The 22,523-nt window shown below is 39.8% G+C and overlaps 1 protein-coding gene across 3 annotated transcripts in view; it reads left to right on the plus strand.

Annotated features, from left to right (window-relative positions):
• Positions 1–22,523, plus strand: part of ninj1 (ninjurin 1) — a 110,978-nt gene that overhangs the window by 78,384 nt on the left and 10,071 nt on the right. For 2 of the 3 annotated variants that reach the window (XM_052018502.1, XM_052018501.1), the window contains exon 2: positions 12,794–13,022. In XM_052018502.1, the coding sequence (XP_051874462.1) occupies positions 12,794–13,022 (229 nt within the window). Of the gene's footprint in view, positions 1–12,793; positions 13,023–22,374; positions 22,444–22,523 lie in introns of those variants that run through there. The other variant, XM_052018504.1, reaches the window with a different exon arrangement.

Genomic DNA, 22,523 nt, shown 5'->3' on the forward strand with positions numbered 1-22,523 from the left:
AGAGGTGTGGCTGCTAGAAAGAGTAGTGAGTTGATCATGGGTGACTTTGATCATCATTTAGATTGGGTTAATCAAATTGGAAATGGTGGTCACACGGATGAATTTGTATTTGTATTTGGGGTGGTTTTCTAGAGCAATATGTTATGGAGCCAACTAAGGAACAATGCATCTTGAATTGTGCAGTGAGGTATGTTTAATAACTGATCTCATATTAAAAGATCCCGGAGGAAGTAGTGATCACAGCACGATACAATTCAGCTTGAGAATGAGAAACTTGGATCTGAAACATCAAGTGGAATTGCAAAGGAATAAGGATAGAGTGGGCTAAAATGGTGTGTGCAAATAGATTAGCAGGTATGACATTAGGCTTGCAGTGGCAGATATTCAAGGAGATAATTCATGACTTCTGTTAAAAAATATATCCCAAAGAAGATGAAAGATTCATAGGGAGGAGGGGAAATGAATCAACCATGGTCAACCAAGGAGACAAGAGACTGCAGATGTTGGAACCTGGAGCAGAAAACAAACTGCTGGAGGAATCTGCAAGCCGAGCAGCATCTGTCAGGGGAAAGGAATTGTTGACATTTTGGGTTGAGACCCTGCAGCAGGACTGGTTAACCAAACAGTTTAAAGAGGATATTATGCTGAAGGAAAAAAAGTATAAGGTGGCAATAGGTGGTATAAGGTGGAACCCAGCAAAGGTGGAATAAAAAACAAGGAGAAAATAACGATGAGGTCAACGTAGTGAGAAATATGAAAATTGAAAGCAAGCTCCTCTTAAGTACATTAAAAGTATAAGGTGGCAATAGGTGGTATAAGGTGGAACCCAGCAAAGGTGGAATAAAAAACAAGGAGAAAATAACGATGAGGTCAACGTAGTGAGAAATATGAAAATTGAAAGCAAGCTCCTCTTAAGTACATTAAAAGGGAGGGAGGGGTCAAAGTGAACATACGGCCATCGAAGAATGAGGCTGTGGAAATAGTTATCGAGAACAAGGAAGAGGCAGTGTAAATAAACAGATATTTTGCAACAGTCTTTAAGGTAGAAGATACAGTAAGCATCTGACTAACTCTAACAATATAGAGGAGGAATTAAATACCATCAGCACCAGAGAATTATTTTTAGGCCAACTAATGGGGATAAAGGTTGATAAGTCTCCTGGATTTAATGGTTTGCATCCTAGACCTGTAAAATTCTCACAGGACTAGGCAGATTAGACAGAAGGGTGGATATTCCCTATGGCTGAGGAGTCCCAAACCAGAGGTCAATGCCTCAGAATGTGAGCTATGCTGTTTAGAATCAAGATCAGGAGAAGTTTCTTCACCAGAGGGTGATGAACCTGTGGAATTCTGTAGAAATGGTTACAGAGATAGTGGCTGCATTGGTTGTAATCTTCCTGAATTCATTAGATTCTGGACAGGTACTGAAGGATTGGAAAGCTGACATTGTGATATCCTATTCAAAAAGGGTAGGAGGCAAAAAGTGGGTAAATTTAGGCTGGTTATCCTAACATCTAATATTGGGAAAATGTTGGAATCAATTATTAAGGTGGTAAGAGCAGAACATTTGGAAAGTCATAATCTGGTCAAGCAGAGTTAGCGTAGCTTCATGAAGGGGAAATCATGTCTGACCAATTCACAGAGTTCTTTGGGGAAGTATCAGCCAACAAGGCTAAAACAGAAAGTAGATGTAATATATTTGGATATTCAAAAGCAAACAATAAACTGGCACACAAGAAGTTACTTCTTGAGACCTCATTGCACTGGACATGATTTACCATGGATCAAGATTGGTTAATAGCAGGAAGCAGAATGTAGGGTTAAGAGCAGCACACAAAATCCTGGAGGAACTCAACGGGTATGGCAACATCTATGGAGGGAAATGAACGGGTGATGTTTCGGGCTGAGACACTTCATCAGGGCTGGAAAGAAAGAGGGCAGAAGCCAGAATAAAAGAATGGGGGGAGGGGGATAAGCACGAGCTGGCGGGTGATAGGTGAATCCAGGTGAGAGGAGAAAGGTTGGGGGGGGGTGTGGTAGGGCTAAGAGGCTTTTTCAGGTTCCAACCAGTAATGAGGGGGTACCACGGTGGTCAGATCTAGGATGCAGTTCTTTGCAAAATATACCAAAGATTTAGAACAAAGAAGTGAATGCATTGTAACTAGACTTGCAGATAATACCAACATCATGGGGAAGGCAAACTGTGAGGACGATGCAAGCAGTTTACAGAAAGATATTAATAAATTAAGTGAGTGGGCAACAAATTGTCAAATGGAGTATAATGTGGGAAAATGTGAGGTTTTTCACTTTGGAGGGAAAAACGATAAAACTACTATTAAATGAAGAAAGATTGCAGAAAGCTGCAGCACAAAGGGACTCAGAGGATCTTGCACATAAAACACAGAAAACTAGTGTTCAAACATAGCACGTAATTGGGAAGGTTCATGAAATGTGGCTCAAGGTGGTTGGACTATAAAACTAATGAGGTGTTACTAGGACTGTACAAGTTGTAGTGAAGCCACCTCTAGAGAAAAGTGTTCAGTTTTCATTCCCCTTTTTAAGGAAAGACATTCTATCAATTCAGAGAAGGTTTATTAGGATGATCCTGGATATGAAGTGATTGTCTTATGAGGAAAGGTTGAAGAGGTTTGGTCTTTATAGATGTTTTGAAGCAGGAGAGGTGATCTTATTGAAACATAAGATTCTTGGGCAGCTTGACAAGGTAAATGCTGGGGGGATGTGTCTGGGAGTGTTGAAGACCTGAGGGCATAGTTTTAGAACATGGGATATCTATTTAAGACTGAGATGAGGAAGAATTTCTTCTCTCAAAAGGTAGTGACTGGAATAATTTTCTTCAAAAAACTGTGGAGGCTGAATCTTTGAATATCTTTGAAACTGAGATAGATTTTAATCAGTAAAGAAATGAAAAGTTATATGGAGAAGATGGGAAAGTGGAACTGGGAAAATTTGAACATATATTGTTCTAATTTGGCACAAATTGACAACTAGCTTAAAAATACCATAAAAATAACTCTGTCAGATACGTATGGAAAGACATGCCCTTTTGAATTTGCATGTTATTAGGCATCTCATCATTTTCTTGCTATAGTCAACATAATTTAACTCGTTGTTTGATAAAGTTTCGTACATATTTAACTTTTGTTAATAGATTCAGGAATCTAAAAAGGAAAATGAAAATTAAGCCTGCATTAGCCTAAGCAACAAGTCACTAAGTGTATTTGGATAACACATTGTATTTAATGAAAACTCAGACTACATTGCATCTTAGATCTTTATGCATTAAGCACTAATGTCATTAATTATTCTGGAAGGCTTTACTCTCTCTAAAAAATTGTGACTTTGTCATTTTAGGCAGGAAGCTTTGGAAACACAGACCATATAATGCGTGATCTCAACAGTAAATTGTGTCCTACCAACAATTGCAAACAAAATGGATGCAGAAAAGTCATAGCAAAGCCATTTAATCTTTGACAACCAACCAAACATGCAATTTCTGTTTCAAGTAATCTCTATTAAACTAATTTTGTACAAATGTCCTTGCTGTATCAAAGTATTAAATAGTAGCTTTTAGATTTTATTTTTAAGTACTGTCCATTGAGATCAGAGCCATGGGTCATGTTTTGCCATAATCTTTACATGATTTGTTTTTTAATAATTCACCTTTTGCAATTTGGGTATCACTGGCAAATTATTTAAAAAATAGATAATCCTTCCTAAACATGATCGTTAATACTAATATTCTGCACTTAGTCAGAATTTCTCTCTCCTCAATTATCTTAGCTTGGCCAGAAAAAATGGATACCTTGTCATATCATTGATCTGGAGACAGCCAGATCCACACTCCTAAATGTGGCATACAAAACACACAAGGAGAACAAAAGTGAGTAAAAGAGGAAATATAAATATTGTCTCGGAGCCAATACCATACTCCATCCCATATCCATTCCCAATTTTAGCATTACCTAAATTTAGCATTTACCTCTCGTTGTCTTGGTATAGCAGCCAGCATAATCAAAGACCCCACCCACCCAGGACATTCTCTCTTCTCTTCCATCGGGTAGAAGATACCCTGAGGGCACGTACCACCAGACTTAAGGACAGCTTCTACCCCACTGTGATAAGACTATTGAACAGTTCCCTTATACAATGAGATGGACTATGACCTCACGATCTACCTTGTTATGACCTTGCACCTTATTACACTGCACTTTCTCTGTAGCTGTGACACTTTGTACTGTTATTGTTTTTACCTGTACTACATCAATGTACTCTACTAACTCAATGTAACTGCACTGTGTAATGAATTCATCTGTACAATCGGTTTGTAAGACAAACTTTTCACTGTACCTCGGTACAAGTGACAATAATAAACCAATACCAATACATTACTGAACAGGTTGTTTTAAAATTCAGTAAAATGTTATTTGAATTTTTCTGGAAGCCTATTTGTGGCTATAATGAGCATATTCCTGAAGCTAAATTTCAAAAAAATGTTAAATTCTCTTTTCTTATGACCAGATGAGATAACATCAATTGCCCAGTGGGACTTCCTGTTTGTAACTATCTTTCAACACCAACACAACATTGGCAATTGTTTTCGGGTATTTCTGTGAGGGAAACAGTCACACAGAATTGTTTGCACTTTGGTAAATATTCAGCTGTATAATCTAAATTATGACTATTTTGTACAATGGGATAGAGTATGGTATTGGCTCCGAGTCCATATTTATATTTCCTCTTTTACTCACTTTTGTTCTCCTTGTGTGTTTCATATACCATATTTAGGAGAGTGGATCTGCCTGTCTCCACATCAATGATATGACAAGGTATCCATTTTTTCTGGTGAAGCTAAGATAATTGAGGAGAGAGAAATTCTGACTTGGGTTTCCTTCCAATGTCCTGGCATTTTATTGTAGAGCCAATATTTTCTCTGGGATTTATTTGTATAGTTAATAGCATAGACTTGGATGCATCATACTAAGTGGTCTAGACTGTTGGCAGTTTCAATAGTACCTTTGTTTGTAAGATGTGTCTATTTTGGCATACGAATCACATGTGTGGACAGGGGCTTGTACAGGAACTTTGAAGAGGCTCAAATATTGGTGAGGAATTTCTGTTTAGATTCTTGGAATTCCTTAATCCAGGGTTGAGTAGAGGGTATTATTGGATGTCACTGACAGAGTTAAAGATGCAATAACCTTAAATCATATTGTGTACACATTAAATTCAGGTGAATGTGTCCTTGTGTCCGTATCCAAGCTAGAATAGGGTGCCTTTTTTTCCCACATGGTTTAAATCAAGGAACTGCTGTGAAGTGCATTTTCTGCTCCACATTTGACAATCATTGCACACAGCTAAAAAAGATTTTAATCAGAGAGGTGATTTTATACATTTCTACTTTGTATATTAACACTTGGGAGCCTAAGGAAGGTGAAGTGACAGAACGTGGACATTCCTGCTTTTATTTTATATAATGATTAGTGTTAAGTGTGTGCTTCCTTACAAATTTCATACTGGAGGCCAGAAAGAATGGAACATTCCAAATTGATTGATTTGGAAATCTGGAAGCCTTGCTTTAGGTGACCTATTATGAGCACAAGAAAAAAGTGCTGGCAGAAACCCTGAATCATAGATGAGGTTTGCAACATTGGCACTAATGAAATAATGTGCTCTGATGGGTATAGATGAATGTTCTGAGTTTTCTGTGTATGAAATGTTCACGCTGTTTCTACATGAATAATGAAAATCATTCAATAACTCAGTTTATACATTTGGACTAAGGCTTTATCTGGCAAGAGTATTTCTTCAGTTTTCAGCACAGGAGCAAAGTGACTGTGATTTCAAATTCAGTCACCAGTGGCGATTGCGATGAAAAATTTCTAGCCAAAAATGACATTTGTTTATTAAGATGTCACCTTAGAAAGTGGCACCAGACCATGTTGGTGTCATTTACTAAGTATTATCTGAAGGCTTGGAAGTATACCTGGAATTCTGCAATTCTCTTGTGGAAAGGCCAGATGCCCTCTCCTGCCTGTGCTCCATCATGACTTGCTTCAACATTTCCAAATTTCCACCAGTCAATTGTTGCAAATAATAAGCATCTCCCCTTTAAGAAGTGAAAGCTTGCCAGCTAGCTTCAACTGGTGATCATCAAATTGGACCAGTTGCACAGCAACTGTGTTTTTTGTACCACATGTCTCACTCCTCACAAGGAGGCAAGAGCAGAACTATTATGTGCATCCTGAAGCAGATCAAAGGATGAGGATTAATCATGTTTCACAATCCCATTGCACATTTCCCAATGTTGTCCAGTTTGGTTTTCCTCAGCCAGCAGAGGGGAAAATTCACTGGAGGTAATCCAGCTCCAATTTTATGCAAGCTCTAGCAATCTGCCATAAATCAGCTTTGGTAGTCGCAAACCCTATTCATTTAGGACACTGTTTAAAATGTATTTTTTTCTGCCCTAATATTTCCTTTTGTTCAATGAGAAATTTTCTCTTATACAGCTCTTGCGAAGTACCATGGGATTTATTACTACATTAAAGGTGCCATATAAATCAAGATGTTGTTATTAATGCTGCCTTATTAACAAATATAGTTTGTAAATTCAGTCTTACAACAAATGCTTGAGAAACTTATTTGTATCTTAAAATGCGATCAGATGTAAACAGGTTACACTGGTTTTATTTTGCTTAGTTTGATGCCAAGCATTTGGTTTTTATCTTCTTTGCTGTACATAGTTATCTAAAAAAATGGCCATTTATTTCAGAATCTATACACATTGCAGTTAAACCTTGCACAACTTTTTGCTGTGTATGTCAAAAAATGTCCAAACATGGGTGGATGCGCCTTTCCTGCAGTCCAAGCACTTCAAAAAAAAGGAATTCTTCTGCAATATTCTTAATTAAAGATCAGATCAAACATATAGCAACAAGACTTGTTAGTTCTACTTTATTCATTTGCAACACTAAATGATCTATGTTCTATATTAAGGGACAATGTAACTGCAAGTTGTTGTTGCACAGATTATGCTCAATAGGAAGATGGACCTGTTTAGATGACTGCCCTCAGGTAAAAACATAAGTGCATAAGAGGTGCATGCGGTATATTTACATGAGAAGGAGAAGGACTGTCAAATAAATCTTTGTATTAGTGTGCTGCATTTAATGAAATGTTGAGTATTAGAACAGTACGAATAATTTCAGGACATATCTAATACTATTCCATTTCTTTTCTGGGCAAATGGAAGATAGTCCTTCTAAATACTAAAAGGCTTAATGTAATATTCATAATAACAGTAAATTATAGCAGCTTCTTTAAAAGTAATTGGGAATATTTTTCTGAGATTATCTCAGAGTTTTAATCCACCAAACATCCTGAATATTGATTTTAGTACACGTACTTATGCATCATTTATTTAAATCTTTACTTGTAATGTAGACACAAGAGACTGCAGATGCTGGAATCTGGAGCAACAAACAATCTGCTGGAAGAACTCAGCGGGTCAAGCAGCATCTGTGGGAGGAAAAGAATTGTCGACATTTCTTTCGGGGCGAAACCCAGGGTTTCAACCTGAACCATCGACAATTCCTTTCCTCCCACAGATGCTACTTGACCTGCTGAATTCTTCCAGCAGATTGTTTGTTGCTTGTGATGTATCTTGTCTGCAGTACTTCAAAAATTCAAACACATAACAAACAATGTACTCTAAGGGAGTCCATAGCTCCTGACCTTAGCCTAGATACAACTAACACTGTTGTTTATCACATGAGGAAAAATATGATATTTTCTAAATGGATTATTTTATGAAAGAACCATTCCTAGCTTTGTTGTCTCTTTGTATGGAAAGAGAGGTCACAGCACTCTGAGGTATTGCATGCTGTGTACCAACTACCACAACCTACAGATTTTGAAATAGATTTAAGATTCTTAATTTCACATTGGGGAAATAAATGATGGATATGTTTGTTTTCACATTGTGGTAATAGGAATGTTGCCAAAGCTAAATGTGAACTGGTGATTAAACTTACTAGCGAAAGGGTTGTCAAGCAGTTACACATATAATAACTCACTGGTTTGTAAATTAAGAAGACATCAAAGTCCACGTTGAAGACCAGTGAAAATTCAAGGCCTGGTTTAATACATTTCAGATTCATTTTAAGAAATACAGTAAGCTCCCATGTGCATTCTTCCTGGCATTACTCACTGGATGGTGATCAAAAGCAGGAAGCCTGAGTAAATTTTTTCCAGTCTGTAACTCAGGAATCTTATGCCAGTTACAGTACCCCTCCCACCCCAAATAAAACCATCTTGGTCCAGTCTTGATGGATCACTGCCACATCACACAAAGACATTTACCTTATGAAACACTCCACTGTGAGCTGTGACATTGGTTGAGTCCCATTCATTTTTAAATCTTGTACATTAACTTTGTCCATGTACACATCATTTGACAAATTTTTCCAGACTATTAGGTGTCTCCAGCTGCTGGAAATTTTTAAAAGGGGTGTTCATTATCAAAAGAACACTGGCTGAAGCCATGAAATGCCTTCAATCACCTGCCTTACCAGCTCCCCTCTGGTGCAAGCAGCTGGACACTTTTAACAGTTATGTCTTTCAGAACTGAGTTGAGAGACACTTAGTGCTGTCAAGTTTCTCAGAATGATGGACATCTTCACCTCCATCCCAGAATATATTCTGTGCTCTCTTTTGCCAATAGTACCTGGCAAAAATTACAATAATAATAACTACATTATTACATTTGTAATACTTATAACATTAATTCTTTAACCACATCCCCTAAATTTTGTTATGAAACAACAACGAAAGAAACACTCCGAGTCATGTGATAAGTGTTAAAAACTACTTTATTAATAACTACTTATGATAATAAGAAAAATAAAAGTAAAAATGTTAGAATGTTAGAAGTAAAAATGTTAAACCTTGAACATTAACCCCAAAACTAAACTCGTAGTGTGTGTGTGTGGCAAAGTCCCAAACTCCAAGTCCAGGAATGGTTCTTAAAGTTCAGTTCCGCAAGCCATAAGGTGAAACCTGAGCAAAGGCTTCTTCAACAACCACCGTTGACTGAAGACAAAACGTAGAGAGAAAATAGAGAGAAGTTACGAAATCCAAATGTTCCACTTTGGAACCCAAACGACGCCTCAGTGTTTACTCAGCAGTGATTACTCTACCACATCTGCCTCACCCCGAAAGGCTCTCGAATCATGGCCGTCCACACAAATACCTGTTTTCTTCTACAGGTCAACAACAAAGTGAACTCCACTGCTTTGTTCCGAAGTATCTGCCACCCCGAAAGGCCTTCAAATCGTGGCCGTCCACACAAATACCTGTTTCCCACTACAGGTTAATGACAAAGTGGACTCCACTGCTTTGTTCCAAAAATCCATACGTGGATTGTAGTGACAGGCACAGTTATTGTTTTTCATCCATCGATAGAGACTAGCAGGCTGGTGTCTCTCTCTCTTCTCCTCTGACTGACTCCTACTGTCTGCTTCAAAAACATCATTATGTCCTTATCTTCTGTTGTCGTCATCACGCCACACACACATACACACACACCACTATGCTCTATCTTAAAGGGACATTCACCTATAGTAACCTAGTCCGTAACAGCTATATAAAATCTACTAGGTATGCTCACAAGCAATTTTCATTGTGATTATTACATTCTCTTTGGTTGATTAGTGTTAGTCACCTTCACTGCCATCTCTGCATCACAAAAATGATTTTTTTTGGCCACTGTATACAACTGCATATCTTCTCTGTTATTTCAGGGCATCAGGAGTGATGTAGATATAAATGTCATGCTTTTCCATTTCTGTATTATTTGATATCATTATAAATGATCCTCAAGAGATGAACATTATTCAAATATGCTCTCATTTAGAGCAAATAACATACTGAAGTGTCCACGTTTAAGTCACAGTGGTGTGGCACCTGCTGGCACTGTTGAATACCTTGTGATGCCTCACCTTGAAATGTTGCTAATGTCATGCATGACATATGAATTGCTCATGCAAAATGATTTCCCCTAAAAGTTATAGCCTCACTGCATCAAACCACGTGTTTGTGAAGCGGTTTGACTCATGCCATTGCTGCATTGTTATTTTGCATTGATTTCATTTGATGCAAAGTTTATTATTATCTCACAATTTATATTCCCAGCTTGGTCTCCTCTTACCTTGGCAATTTGTGAGGAGGGCCTCCCATGAGAAGCAGAGAATTATGAGGGAGGTCATGTGGTGAAATTAATTATGTGCTCTACATTTCCTGTACTCTGGGAACCACCTTTACATGAGCGATTGAACGCAGCAGGAATAGATGAGAGAACATTAATGAGAGGTAATTCCATGATACCTTGATCACATCTACTTGTTGTGAATGGAGTGAAGTGTGGTGCTTTTTCTACCTTACTTCATCCATTCTGGCCCATTGTGTATTGTGACTGGGTCAATCGATGCAATGACTTAAAATGACCTTCATGTGGAACCTCACTGGATCAGAATCAGGTTTATTATTGCTGACAAATGTCGCCAATTTTGTTGTTTTGTGGCAGCAGTTTAGTGCAAGACATAAAAATTACTATAAGTTTAAAAAATAAATAAATAGTGCAAGAGAGGAATAATGAGGTAGTGTTCATGGGTTCACGGACCATTCAGAAATCTGATGGCGGAGGGGAAGAAGTTGTTCCTGAAACATTGAGTGTGGGTCTTCAGGCTCCTGTATAATGGTAGTAATATGAAGAGGGCATGCCTTGGATTGTGAGGGTCCTTAATGATGGATGCTGCCTTCTTGGGGCACCACCTCTTGAAGATGTCCTCAGTGACGGAGAGGGTTGTGCCTGTGATGGAGCTGACTGAGTCTACAACCCTCTGCAGCTTCTTTCGATCCTGCACATTGGAGCCTCCATACCAGGCGGTGATGCAACCAGTCAGAATGCTCTCCACCATACCTCTATAGAAATATGCAATGGTCTTTGGTGACATAACAAATCTCCTCAATCTCCTAATGAAGTAGAGCCACTGGCATGCCTTCTTCATGATTGCATCAATGTGTTGGGCCCAAGATAGATCCTCTGAGATGTTGATGCTCAGGAACTTGAAGCTGCTCACCCTTTCCACTATTGACCCCTCAATGAAGATTGGTGTGTGTTCTCCTGACTTCCCCTTCCTGAGGTCCACAATCAATTCCTTGGTCTTGCTGACGTTGAGTGCGAGGTTGTTGTTGCGACACCACTCAACCAGCCGATCTATCTTGCTCCTGTACACCTCCTCATCACCATCTGAGATTCTGACAACATCAGTGGTGTCATCGGCAAATTTATAGATGGCGTTTGAGCTGTGCCTAGCCACACAGTCGTGAGGGTAGAGAGAGCAGAGCAGTGGGCTTAAGCACACATCCTTAAGGTGCTGAATGATTGTGGAATTTATTGATTTAAAACTTTAGGCCCTGAAATGCCCATTTTAGGCCCATACTTACCAAATGGCAACCTGATCAGTATGTTATGTGCATCACCTTCAGCTGCTATACCTATAGTGGGATCGAGCCATATAGGTTGCTGATCAGTAGTTTAAAAGAGATCAAGATTTTGAGCACATTTGCAGAATGGAGTTGAACTGAGGGAAGTACAATTTGTGTAGGGGTCAAAATTCTTCATTTGAGGTTCCACTCATGAGGAGAAATGGAGATGAAGCTTGGCATTTCAGCAATTGGATCAAGGATTTGATCATTAATGATATACAATCCAGTGGTTCCCAACCAGGGTGACCTCCAGAAGGTTGAGTGGAGGGGTCACCAAAGATTACAGGAGTCCATCAGCCTTTCAGAATATTGGGATAATTTAGTTTAAAACAAAATCACAAAGATAAACAAAAATAAAAGTATACTCAATCCTTAAGGCTGATAGTTGTTCCTGGAAATCCCCAGGACAGCCCCAGCTCTTTAATAGGATCAGCCTGTGACATCAGGAACCCTAATGGGCAGCGTGAATTTCCTTACCAAGCATGATTATGTGAGGCTTTCATTGAGAGAGGCTGGGAACTGCTGAAAAATTCTAACTATAACTGGTTGTCGTCCTGTGACATTATTCACAAGTAGTGAAGAGCAATTCTACTTGTTGGATGGAGTAGTGGTAGAGAGTGGCAAATAATTGCACTTGGGCAAGAGACTAAATTCCATCTCCATATTAAAGTCATAAAGACTATCCTTGCATTATGTATATTTTTGATTTAACATTATTTATAGCAAGCTTGATGGTATTTTAGGAATAGATTAGTAGAATCCAACTCTTTTTCTACTAATCACTATCATTTTTGCAAATTTCGATCATTGAGTCTCTACGGTATAAAATGTTAATGCTATATTCCTGAGATACGCACTCATCACTGTTGACAGGGTGTATTTACAGTGTGACAATTTTACATTGGCAGTTTTTGTTACCAATATCAAATTATGATGGATAAGATTATTACAAAGATATGACAAAAGATAATAAGATTTTGTGTACAAAAACGTATACAGATGTATTTTTGTAATATGTTACGGATGCAGAACAAACCTCAGTACCCATTACACCAATCAGAATCACTATTTGATGGATGATGCTAACATGAGAAGATCATTAGTCGGCCTTATTAGAGTCAGCGACAGTTGTATTTTTCTAAGAATAATGATTAAACAAGGTGAATCTTCAGCTTTATCAGTACTATAAAACTGATTTTATTCTCAACGTATTTACCTCCCAAAACAGCGTGCAAACAGGAGAAGAGAAAACCAATCCATCAATTTCAATCACTATGCCAACAAGAAGAGTGCAGCAGAAAGCATGCTGGATGTCGCATTATTAATGGCAAATGCATCTCAGCTCAAAGCAGTGGTTGATCAAGGATCCAGCTTCAGTTACTATGTGCCTCTCATCATTCTCATTGGAATGTCGCTCGTATTTCAAGTTATCGTGGGCATCTTATTAATATTCATTGGTGAGTTAATGCTGAATTACATTAAGATCATTACATTTTGAACATATGTCTGTTATTTGTACACCACATGAATTCCTGATGTAGAAATTAACAATATAATGGGATGATCATGGAAGAGAATTTGTAGGCAAAATTTGTCACAAATGTTTTCGAATTCTTTATATATAAATGAATAGCACGTTATTACTAAGTGGCTTCAGTCTATCATTGATGAAGAAATTACCGTAGAACTATAGAACAATACAGCACAATGCAGGCCCTTCGGCCCACCATGTTGTGCCAACCTTCAAATCACTCCTAAGACTATCTAACCCCTTCCTCCCACATATCCCTCGATCCTAAATTCCTCCATATGTTTATCTAACAATCTCTTGAACTTGACCAATGTATCAGCCTCCACCACCAACCCAGGCAGCGCATTCCATGCACCAACCATTCTCTGGGTGAAAAACCTTCCTCTGACGTCTCCCTTGAACTTCCCACCCATTATCTTAAAGCCATGCCCTCTTGTATTGAGCATTGGTGCCCTGGGAAAGAGGCGCTGGCTGTCTACTCTATCTATTCCTCTTAATATTTTGTATACCTCTATCATGTCTCCCCTCATCCTCCTTCTCTCCAATGAGTAAAGCCCTAGCTCCTTTAGTCTCTCCTCATAATCCATACTCTCTAATCCAGGCAGCATCCTGGTAAATTTCCTCTGCACCCTTTCCAATGCCTCCACGTCCTTCTAAAAATGAGGCGACCAGAACTGGACACAGTACTCTAAGTGTGGGCTAACCAGAGTTTTGTAAAGCTGCATCATTACTTCACGGCTCTTAAACTCGATCCCACGACTTATGAAAGCTAACATCCCATAAGCTTTCTTAACTACCCTATCCACCTGTGTGGCAACTTTCAGTGATCTGTGGATATGAACCCCCAGATCCCTCTGCTCCTCTACACTGCCCAGAATCCTGCCATTTACCTTGTACTCCACCTTGGAGTTTGTCCTTCCAAAGTGTACCACCTCACACTTCTCCGAATTGAACATTACGTTGAAAACAATTACGTTGAACATCTGCTCAAACTTTTTATGAATAGGATAGATTGTGAGGAAGAACTTTTTTTTAAAAGCAGAATTCCAATTGTAAAAGCCAGTAAAATCACATTTTCAATGTGTCCCACTATTTCCTCCTTCTTCCTGAAGGCTCCCATTCACCTGAATGGTGGAGAAGGTCTTCAATTTACTGGAGCGTTCCTAGCTGTGGGACAGAAGTGCAGACTTCACCACTATCTGGAGATCAAAGATCCAGCTCTGAATTCTGCACGACATGCAGTAGGCTACCCATATTCAGTAGTTTTGCGTGGCAGCCCTAATTGTATGAATAATGGAAGCTTATAGGATTTATTAGTCTTCCATTGTACAAGATGAAACATCCTGTTACATTGCAGACTGCAAACTTATGAATTCTTTCCCATTTGATACTATAGAAGAGCATAAAGATATATGAAAACAACACCAGTGGCCATCTTTTGTAAGCACTAACAAGTTAACTAAACATTTAGGTTATTTGAGATGAGCCTGATAATCAAACTGGTTTTATTCTTTTCCTTTCTAAATCCGTGGAAGCTGAGGTCAAGCTCTACACTGCGGTTAATATAACCTCGTGCATGGAATTAAAGCTACTGTCTGAAATAAAAGCAGAAATTCTCAACAGGTCGGTTAGCATCAGATGAAGGGTCATTAACTTGAAACATTAGTTCTCTCCACATAGTTTGCCTGACCAGCTAAGTAGAGCAATTTCTGTTTTTATTTTAGATTTCTGCCATTTGAAGTTTCTTACTTTTCAAATTCTAGGGCTAGTGTCTTTTGGTCTGCACAGCTCATCACCATTATTCATTTCACGTTTAAAGGAAATCTCCATTCTATTGAAGTGGGAGCTGATTAATTGCTGTTGACAAAGAGTGGTTGTATGGTGAAGTTAAAGAAAGTGTAAAATATAATTTGGTTGCTGTTTAAAATCATTAAGCCTCATGAAATTGGTCAATATGAAAGGGTGTTTTATTTCACTTCAAATAATGTGAATGTAGAATCTTTCCAAAATGGATACATTTGCAGTTCTAAAAACATGAACACCATCAGCCTTTGCTGCACCCAAATACAGCTGCATTATAAGATAAAATGTGAAAGTACGGCATATGCATTCTCCAGTGTAGATTACTTTACCATAATGTCTACATTGTTTTTAACTGAATTGGGTAAGTGCTCTGCCCGATTCTGCTAGATAAATAAGGTTCGAGTGTTGTGCAAGGCCACAGCAGTTTCTTGCTAGCAAAGTAAACAACAACTTCATGGATTTGGACTAGGAACCAAATAAAGCATTGCTATGTTCTGATCTTGGCCATGGTTTGGGAGGCACTGGGTGGGTTTCCTCAGGGCTTGCTTGCTATGGAAGTTGGAACCCTGTTCAAAACTAATACAGTTAACAGAATCTTAACAGTGAGTCAAAAGTTCTTATTGATACTTATTCAGGTGCAAAGTCCACTTAACCCTTGGAAATTGATCCAATGACTATTTGTTTCTACAAGTAAAATATAGCAATGAAAGGGAGAAAATGCCCGAATTTTGCAGGCAGTAGTGAAGCAACAGTGCTCACAGGGGTCTTTGAAGAAAATGTCCTGCTAAGATCAAGCAATCTCTGTGGCTGGAACTCCCCCTTTGATGACACCAGTTGTTGGCAGGCATCAGTTCATAGGAATTCCTGGCATTCAGCAGCTTTGATGTCATCAAGATGGCTGAGCAGCCACTCCAGAGGCTTCTCATAATATATCACAAATTAAAAAGTACAATTTTTAAATTAACTTTATAAATATTATAAACATCAGAACATATAAATAAAATTAAAGTGAAACCTAAAATATTGTGATTAACCCTACTTTAAAAAATGTTAAATTTTCTTATGTTTTAATATAGTTAAGATAGGGAATTGCAATAAACATACATTGGGACAGAATTTGTTAATTATGGTCTGGCATGTCTCTAAGAAGCCATTTAGACCTCAAGCAACACTATCTGTGATATTCCAAGTGATTTACAAAAAGGTGTGTTTGTGAATACCCAAGCCTGCAAACTGCACAGCCTGTGGAGGATGGCTGCATCACTGACAGCCACATGTGCATGGAAACACTAACATTAATGTCAGTTTCATGAAGCCATGACGGTGAGTGCAAAAAGATTTCCCATCACCACCACTGCAAAATCTGGAACACTGTGTTTCTAAAAATAACAAAGTTATGCTCTTAAAATTATCTGGAATTAGGATGATGGATTAGAAATTCATCTGCACAATGCCACAGAACGGCCTTTCTTGGTTGAAACTAGCTTATAGCACAATGATGCAATCTTGTGCATTATTATAGACATCAGAAGTCACTAACACCATCTGCTGACTTTTGAATATGGTTTTCATGTTTGCTTGCATCGTTTTTCCATTGTTGAACTTGTCCAAGTGACATCAATAGAAGTACAGTGTCCAAAATGATGTTTCTCCATGTCTGAAAAATGACAGTCACTGTTCACTTACAAAAGAGTCAGCTTTTACGGACTTTTGGAAGGCGTAAAAGCATTACTTAAAAAACCACTCAGATTAGATCTGTATTCATGGCCAAACTGTGGCACACCACTCTACCCTCTGACAGCTGACTCTGCACACTGCTTACATTGAAGACTCAAATACTTACTCAAATACTCTGTTATAACCAAAAATATCGAAACTAAAGATAGTAAAATTGCTTATAATTATTTAAAGTGGAAAAGGGTGCTTAAAATGAACGTAGGTCCCTTGGAAGATGAGAAGGGGGAATTAATATTGGGTAATACGGAAATGGCTGAGGCTTTGAATGACTATTCTGTGTCAGTTTGCATGTGGAGAACATGTCTGACATGCCAAAGAGAGATGTTATGGATGTGATGGGAGGTGAGGACCTTAATACAATCACTATCACTAAAGAGGTAGTGATGAGCAAACTAGTGGGTCTAACGGTAGACGAGTCCCCTGGTCCTGATGGGATGCATCCCAGTGTACTGAAAGAAATGGGGGAAGTTATAGTAGAAGTGATAATTTACCAAAATTAATGGTGGAATGGTGGAAGTGATAATTTACCAAAATTCTCTGGACTCTGGGCAGGATACAGTGGATTGGAAGACAGCGAATGTCACGCCACTGTTTAAAAAGGCAGGTAACTATAGGCCAGTTAGCTTAACGTCTGTAGTCAGGAAAATGCTTGAAGCTATTATTAAGGAAGAAATAGCGAGACATCTAGATAGATGTGGGTCCATCAGGCAGACACAGCATGGATTCTGGAAGGGCAGGTCCTGTTTGACGAACTTACTGGAGTTCTTTGACGATATAATGAGCGCAGTGGATAGAGAGGAACTGGTGAATGTTGTATACTTGGATTTCCAGATGTCGTTCGATAAGGTGCAGCATAAAAGACATTCATATGGGGAGGATACATGGAGTTGAGGGTAATGTATTTTGCATGGATAGGGGATTGGTTAACCAAAAGAAGGCAGAGAGTTGGGATAAATGGGTGTTTCTCTGGTTTGCAATCAGTAGTGAGCGAGGTGCCGCATGGGTCAGTGCTGGGCCCACAACTGTTCACAATATACATTAACGATTTGGAAGAGGGGACCGAGTGTTGCGTATCTAAGTTTGCTGATGACACTAAATTGAGTGGAAAAGCAAATTGTGCAGAGGATGTGGAGAGTCTGCAGAGAGATATGGGTAGGTTAAGTGAGTGGGCAAGGGTCTGGCAGATGGAGTACAGTGTTGGTAAATGCGAGGTCATCCACTTTGGAAGGAAAAATAGAAGATCAGATGATTATTTAAATGGTGAAAGCGCAGCATGCTGTTTTGCAGAGAGACTTGGGAGTACTTATACATAAAATGAAGGTGCAACAGGTTATCAAGAAGGCAAATGGAATGTTGGCCTTCATTGCTCGAGGGATTCAATTTAAGAGCAGGGAGGTTATGCTGTAACTGTACAGGGTACTGGTGAGGCTGCACCTGGAGTACTGCGTGCAGTTCTGGTCACCTTACTTGAGAAAAGGTATACTGGCTTGGAAGGCAGTGCAGAGGAGGTTCACTGGGTTGATACTGGAGATGAGGGGGTTAGCCTATGAGGAGAGATTGAGTCACCTGAGACTATACTCACTGGAATTCAGAAGAATGAGAGGGAATCTTGTAGAGACATATAAAATTATGAAAGGTATGGATAAGATAGAGGCAGGAAAGTTGTTTCCACTGGTAGGTGAGACTAGAACCAGGGGACATAGCCTCAAGATTCGGGGGAGTTGATTTAGGATGAGGATGAGGAGGAACAGCTTTTCATAAGGACCAGTGAATCTGTGGAATTCTCTGCCCAGGGAAGCAGTAGAGGCTACCTCATTAGATATATTTAAGACACAGTTGGATAGATTTTTGCATAGTAGAGGAATTAAGGTTTATGGAGAAAAGGCAAGTAGGTGGAGCTGAGTTCACAACCAGATCAGCCATGATCTTACTGAATGGCAGAGCAGGCTCTATGGGCCAGATGGCCTACTCCTGCTCCTATGTTCTTATGTTTTTATGACATGGACAGGCATCACATGGGTCCAGGCACCACAACCACCCACAGGGACCATGTTACAGGACACACACAAAGACTCAGAACCCAATATCTTACCTGCCCTGGCGTCATGAGGAGCTGTGCTCATGTCTACTGTTCTTAGAAGCAATGATATTCAGCTTTCACACAGTGCTCTTCACTTATCTATATAGCTGCAAAAACCTCAAGTACAAGTTCACATGTGTCTCACCCACTTTCCAGCCATAGTCAAGACCATGCTCATTCTCAACCGCTTTTCTTCAGATGTTGCAGCCCACAGCTAGTGACATGTACACAAAAAAATATTGTTCTGCACTTCTGCATAGCAGAGCTCTGGATGATGGGGACTGGACCTCAGTAGATGCAGAAACCTGCTCCCTCAGCTGCAATGCACAGCTATTACTTGGCAAAAGAGAGCTAATCACATCCAAAGTGAGATTCACCTGGGTCTGTACCATCTCCCATGATAATAGTGAGATTCACCTGGGTCTGCACCATCTCCCATGATAATAGAAACATAGAAAACCTACAGCACAAGTCAGGCCCTTCGGCCCACAAAGCTGTGCCAAATATGTCCCTACCTTAGAAATTACTAGGCTTACCCATAGCCCTCTATCTTTCTCAGCTCCATGTACCTATCCAAAAGTCTCTTAAACGACCCTGTCGTATCCGCCTCCACCACCATTGCTGGCAGCCCATTCCACGCACTCACCACACTCTGAGTAAAAAACTTACCCCAGACATCTCCTCTATATCTACTCCCCAGCACCTTAAACCTATCTCCTCTTGTGGCAACCATTTCAGCCCTGGGAAAATGCCTCTGACTATCTGCCCAATCAATGCCTCTCATCATCTTATATACCTCTGTCATGTCCCCCCTCATCCTCTGTCGCTCCAAGGAGAAAAGGCCAAGTTCCCTCAACCTGTTTTCATAAGGCATGCTACCCAATCCAGGCAGCATCCTTGTAAATCTCCTCTGCACCCTTTCAATGGCTTCCACATCCTTCCTCTAGTGAGGCGACCAGAACTGAGAACAGTACTCCAAGTGGGGTCTGACCAGGGTCCTGTATTGCTGCAACATTACCTCTCGGCTCCTAAATTCAATTCCACGATTGATGAAGGACAATACACCATATGCCTCCTTAACCACAGAGTGAACCTGTGCAGCCGCTTTGAGCATCCTATGGACTCAGACCTCAAGATCCCTCTGATCCTCCACACTGCCAAGAGTCCTACCATTAATACTATACTCTGCCATCATATTTGACCTACCAAAATGAACCACTTCACACTTATCTGGGTTGAACTGCATCTGCCACTTCTCAGCTCAGTTTTGCATCCTATCTATGTCCTGCTGTAATCTCTGACAGCCCTCCATACTATCCACAACACCTCCAACCTTTGTGTCATCTGCAAACTTACTAACCCATCCCTCCACTTCCTCATCCAGGTCGTTTATAAAAAATCACAAAGAGTAAGGGTCCCAGAACAGATCCCTGAGGTACACCACTGGTCACCAACCTCCATGCAGAATATGACCCTTCAACAACCACTCTTTGCCTTCTGTGGGCCAGCCAGTTCTGGATCCACAAAGCAATGTGGGGTACCTTATCAAATGCCTTGCTGAAATCCATATACACTACATCTACTGCTCTCCCTTCATCGATGTGTTTAGTCACATCCTCAAAAAATTCAATCAGACTCATAAGGCAGGACCTGCCCTTGACAAAGCCATGCTGACTATTCCTAATCATATTATACCTCTCCAAATATTCATAATTCCTGTCTCTCAGGATCTTCTCCATCAACTTAACAACAACTAAAGTAAGACTCACTGGTCTATAATTTCCTGGGCTACCTCTACTCCCTTTCTTGAATAAGGGAACAACATCCGCAACCCTCCAATCCTCCAGAACCTCTCCCTTCTCCATTGATGACGCAAAGATCATCATCAGAGGCTCTGCAATCTCCTCTCTTGCCTCCCACAGTAGCCTGGGGTACATCTCATCCAGTCCCGGCGAGTTATCCAACTTGATGCTTTCCAAAAGTTCCAGCACCTCCTCTTTCTTAATAACTACATGCTCAAGTTTTTCAGCCTGCTGCAAGTCCTCACTACAATCACCAAGATCTTTTTCCGTAGTGAATAATGATGTAAAGTATTCATTAAATACCTCTGCTATTTCTTCTGGATCCATACACACTTTCCCACTGCTGCACTTGATAAGTCCTATTCTTTCGTGTCTTATCCTCTTGCTCTTCACATACTTGTAGAATGCCATGGGGTTTTCCTTAATCCTGCCTGCCAAGGCCTTCACACATCCCCTTCTGGCTCTCCTATTTTCCTTCTTAAGCTCCTTCCTGTTAGCGTTATACTCTTTCAGATCTCTAACATTACCTAGCTCTCTGAACCTTTTGTAAGCTTTTCTTTTCCTTTTGACTAGATTAATTACAGCCTTTGTACACCACAGTTCCTGATCCTATCATAACTTCCCTGTCCCATTGGAACATGCCTATGCAGAACTCCACACAAATATCCCCTGAATATTTGCCACATTTCTTCTGTACTTTTCCCTGAGAACGTCTGTTCCCAATTTAAGCTTCCAATTTCCTGCCTGAGAGCCTCATAATTCCCTTTTCTCCATGCATCTCATCATCTCATTTGGCAGGCCACATACTGCTCCAAGCATTTCATAGAACCTACACAACACCCTTATGTGAAAAGCTTCCTTGTTGTGGGGCTCGTCTGAATTCTCTAAGTCAGCCTATTTAACTGGATGACTTCCACAGAGTTAAGGTACCCCTTCCCCTTCGGTCTGACTGCAAATTTCTACTGCTGGTTGTCTCCCCTCATAAAACATGACCTCCAAACTAACTCTTCCCTTGTAGACATGGGGAGGGACAGAGGAAGAGAGGGAAAGAGGGTGAAATGCAGTTAAGCATACAAAAGAGGCACATGGAGAGCAGCAGAGATGGCACAGAAGGACAAAGAGACGCAGAGTAGTAGAAAAAGAGCGAGGGAGAGGGGTCCATAGAGAACAGCAGAGAAAGGGAGAGAAAAAGACAAGCAGAGCAGCAGGGACAAGGCAAAGGAGGGAGGCAAAGGGAAGGTGGGTGAGATGGGAGGCAGAGGCAGATTGTGCAGGTGAGAATGTGAATGCAGTGCTAGGAAAGGTGTTTGATGAGTGAAAATGAGATGAAGGCAAGAGCTGTAGATGTATTGGTCTTAAGTTGTGAGAATTCAACTTAATCAATCTTCTGAGATCATGAAATAAAAACAGAAAATAATGGAAATACTCAGCATGATAGGTAGTAACTGAGGAGAGAGAAGCAGAGTGACCATAAATGCCGTTGAGGTTTGATCTTAATAGGAAGTTTTGACAAGTAATAAATTTTTTTTTTCATACTGAGGAGCAAGACATACAATGACATATTACTGACAAAGACAATATTACAGTCCTAGTAAACATGGTCTCTGTGGGTGGCTGTGGTGTCTGGACCCATGTGATGCCTGTCCATGTCATCCAAGAAAAAATGTTAGATCTAAACATGGGCATTGGAAGATATTTTTGGTACAACAAATTGTTTGAGTCTTCAATGTAAACAGTGTGTAGCGTAAGCTGTCAGAGGGTAGGGTGGTATGCTGCAGTTTGGCCATGAATACAGATCTAATGTGAGTATACAACATAACCTGGTGAAACAACAGGTTTCCATTTTTCACATTTAGATTTCATTCCTGGAAGGCAGAAATGTGACCAGACTGGAAACTCAAATTAGAAGAAACTAAACTAGTCAGGTGTGCATTATAAATTCTCTACATGTATTTTTGTTTTGACCAGTCCAGTGGTTATAATATTAGAAAAACTCTCAAAATGA

Source organism: Pristis pectinata, chromosome 6 (genome assembly GCF_009764475.1).
Source record: "Pristis pectinata isolate sPriPec2 chromosome 6, sPriPec2.1.pri, whole genome shotgun sequence".
Classification (NCBI taxonomy): Eukaryota; Metazoa; Chordata; class Chondrichthyes; order Rhinopristiformes; family Pristidae; genus Pristis; species Pristis pectinata.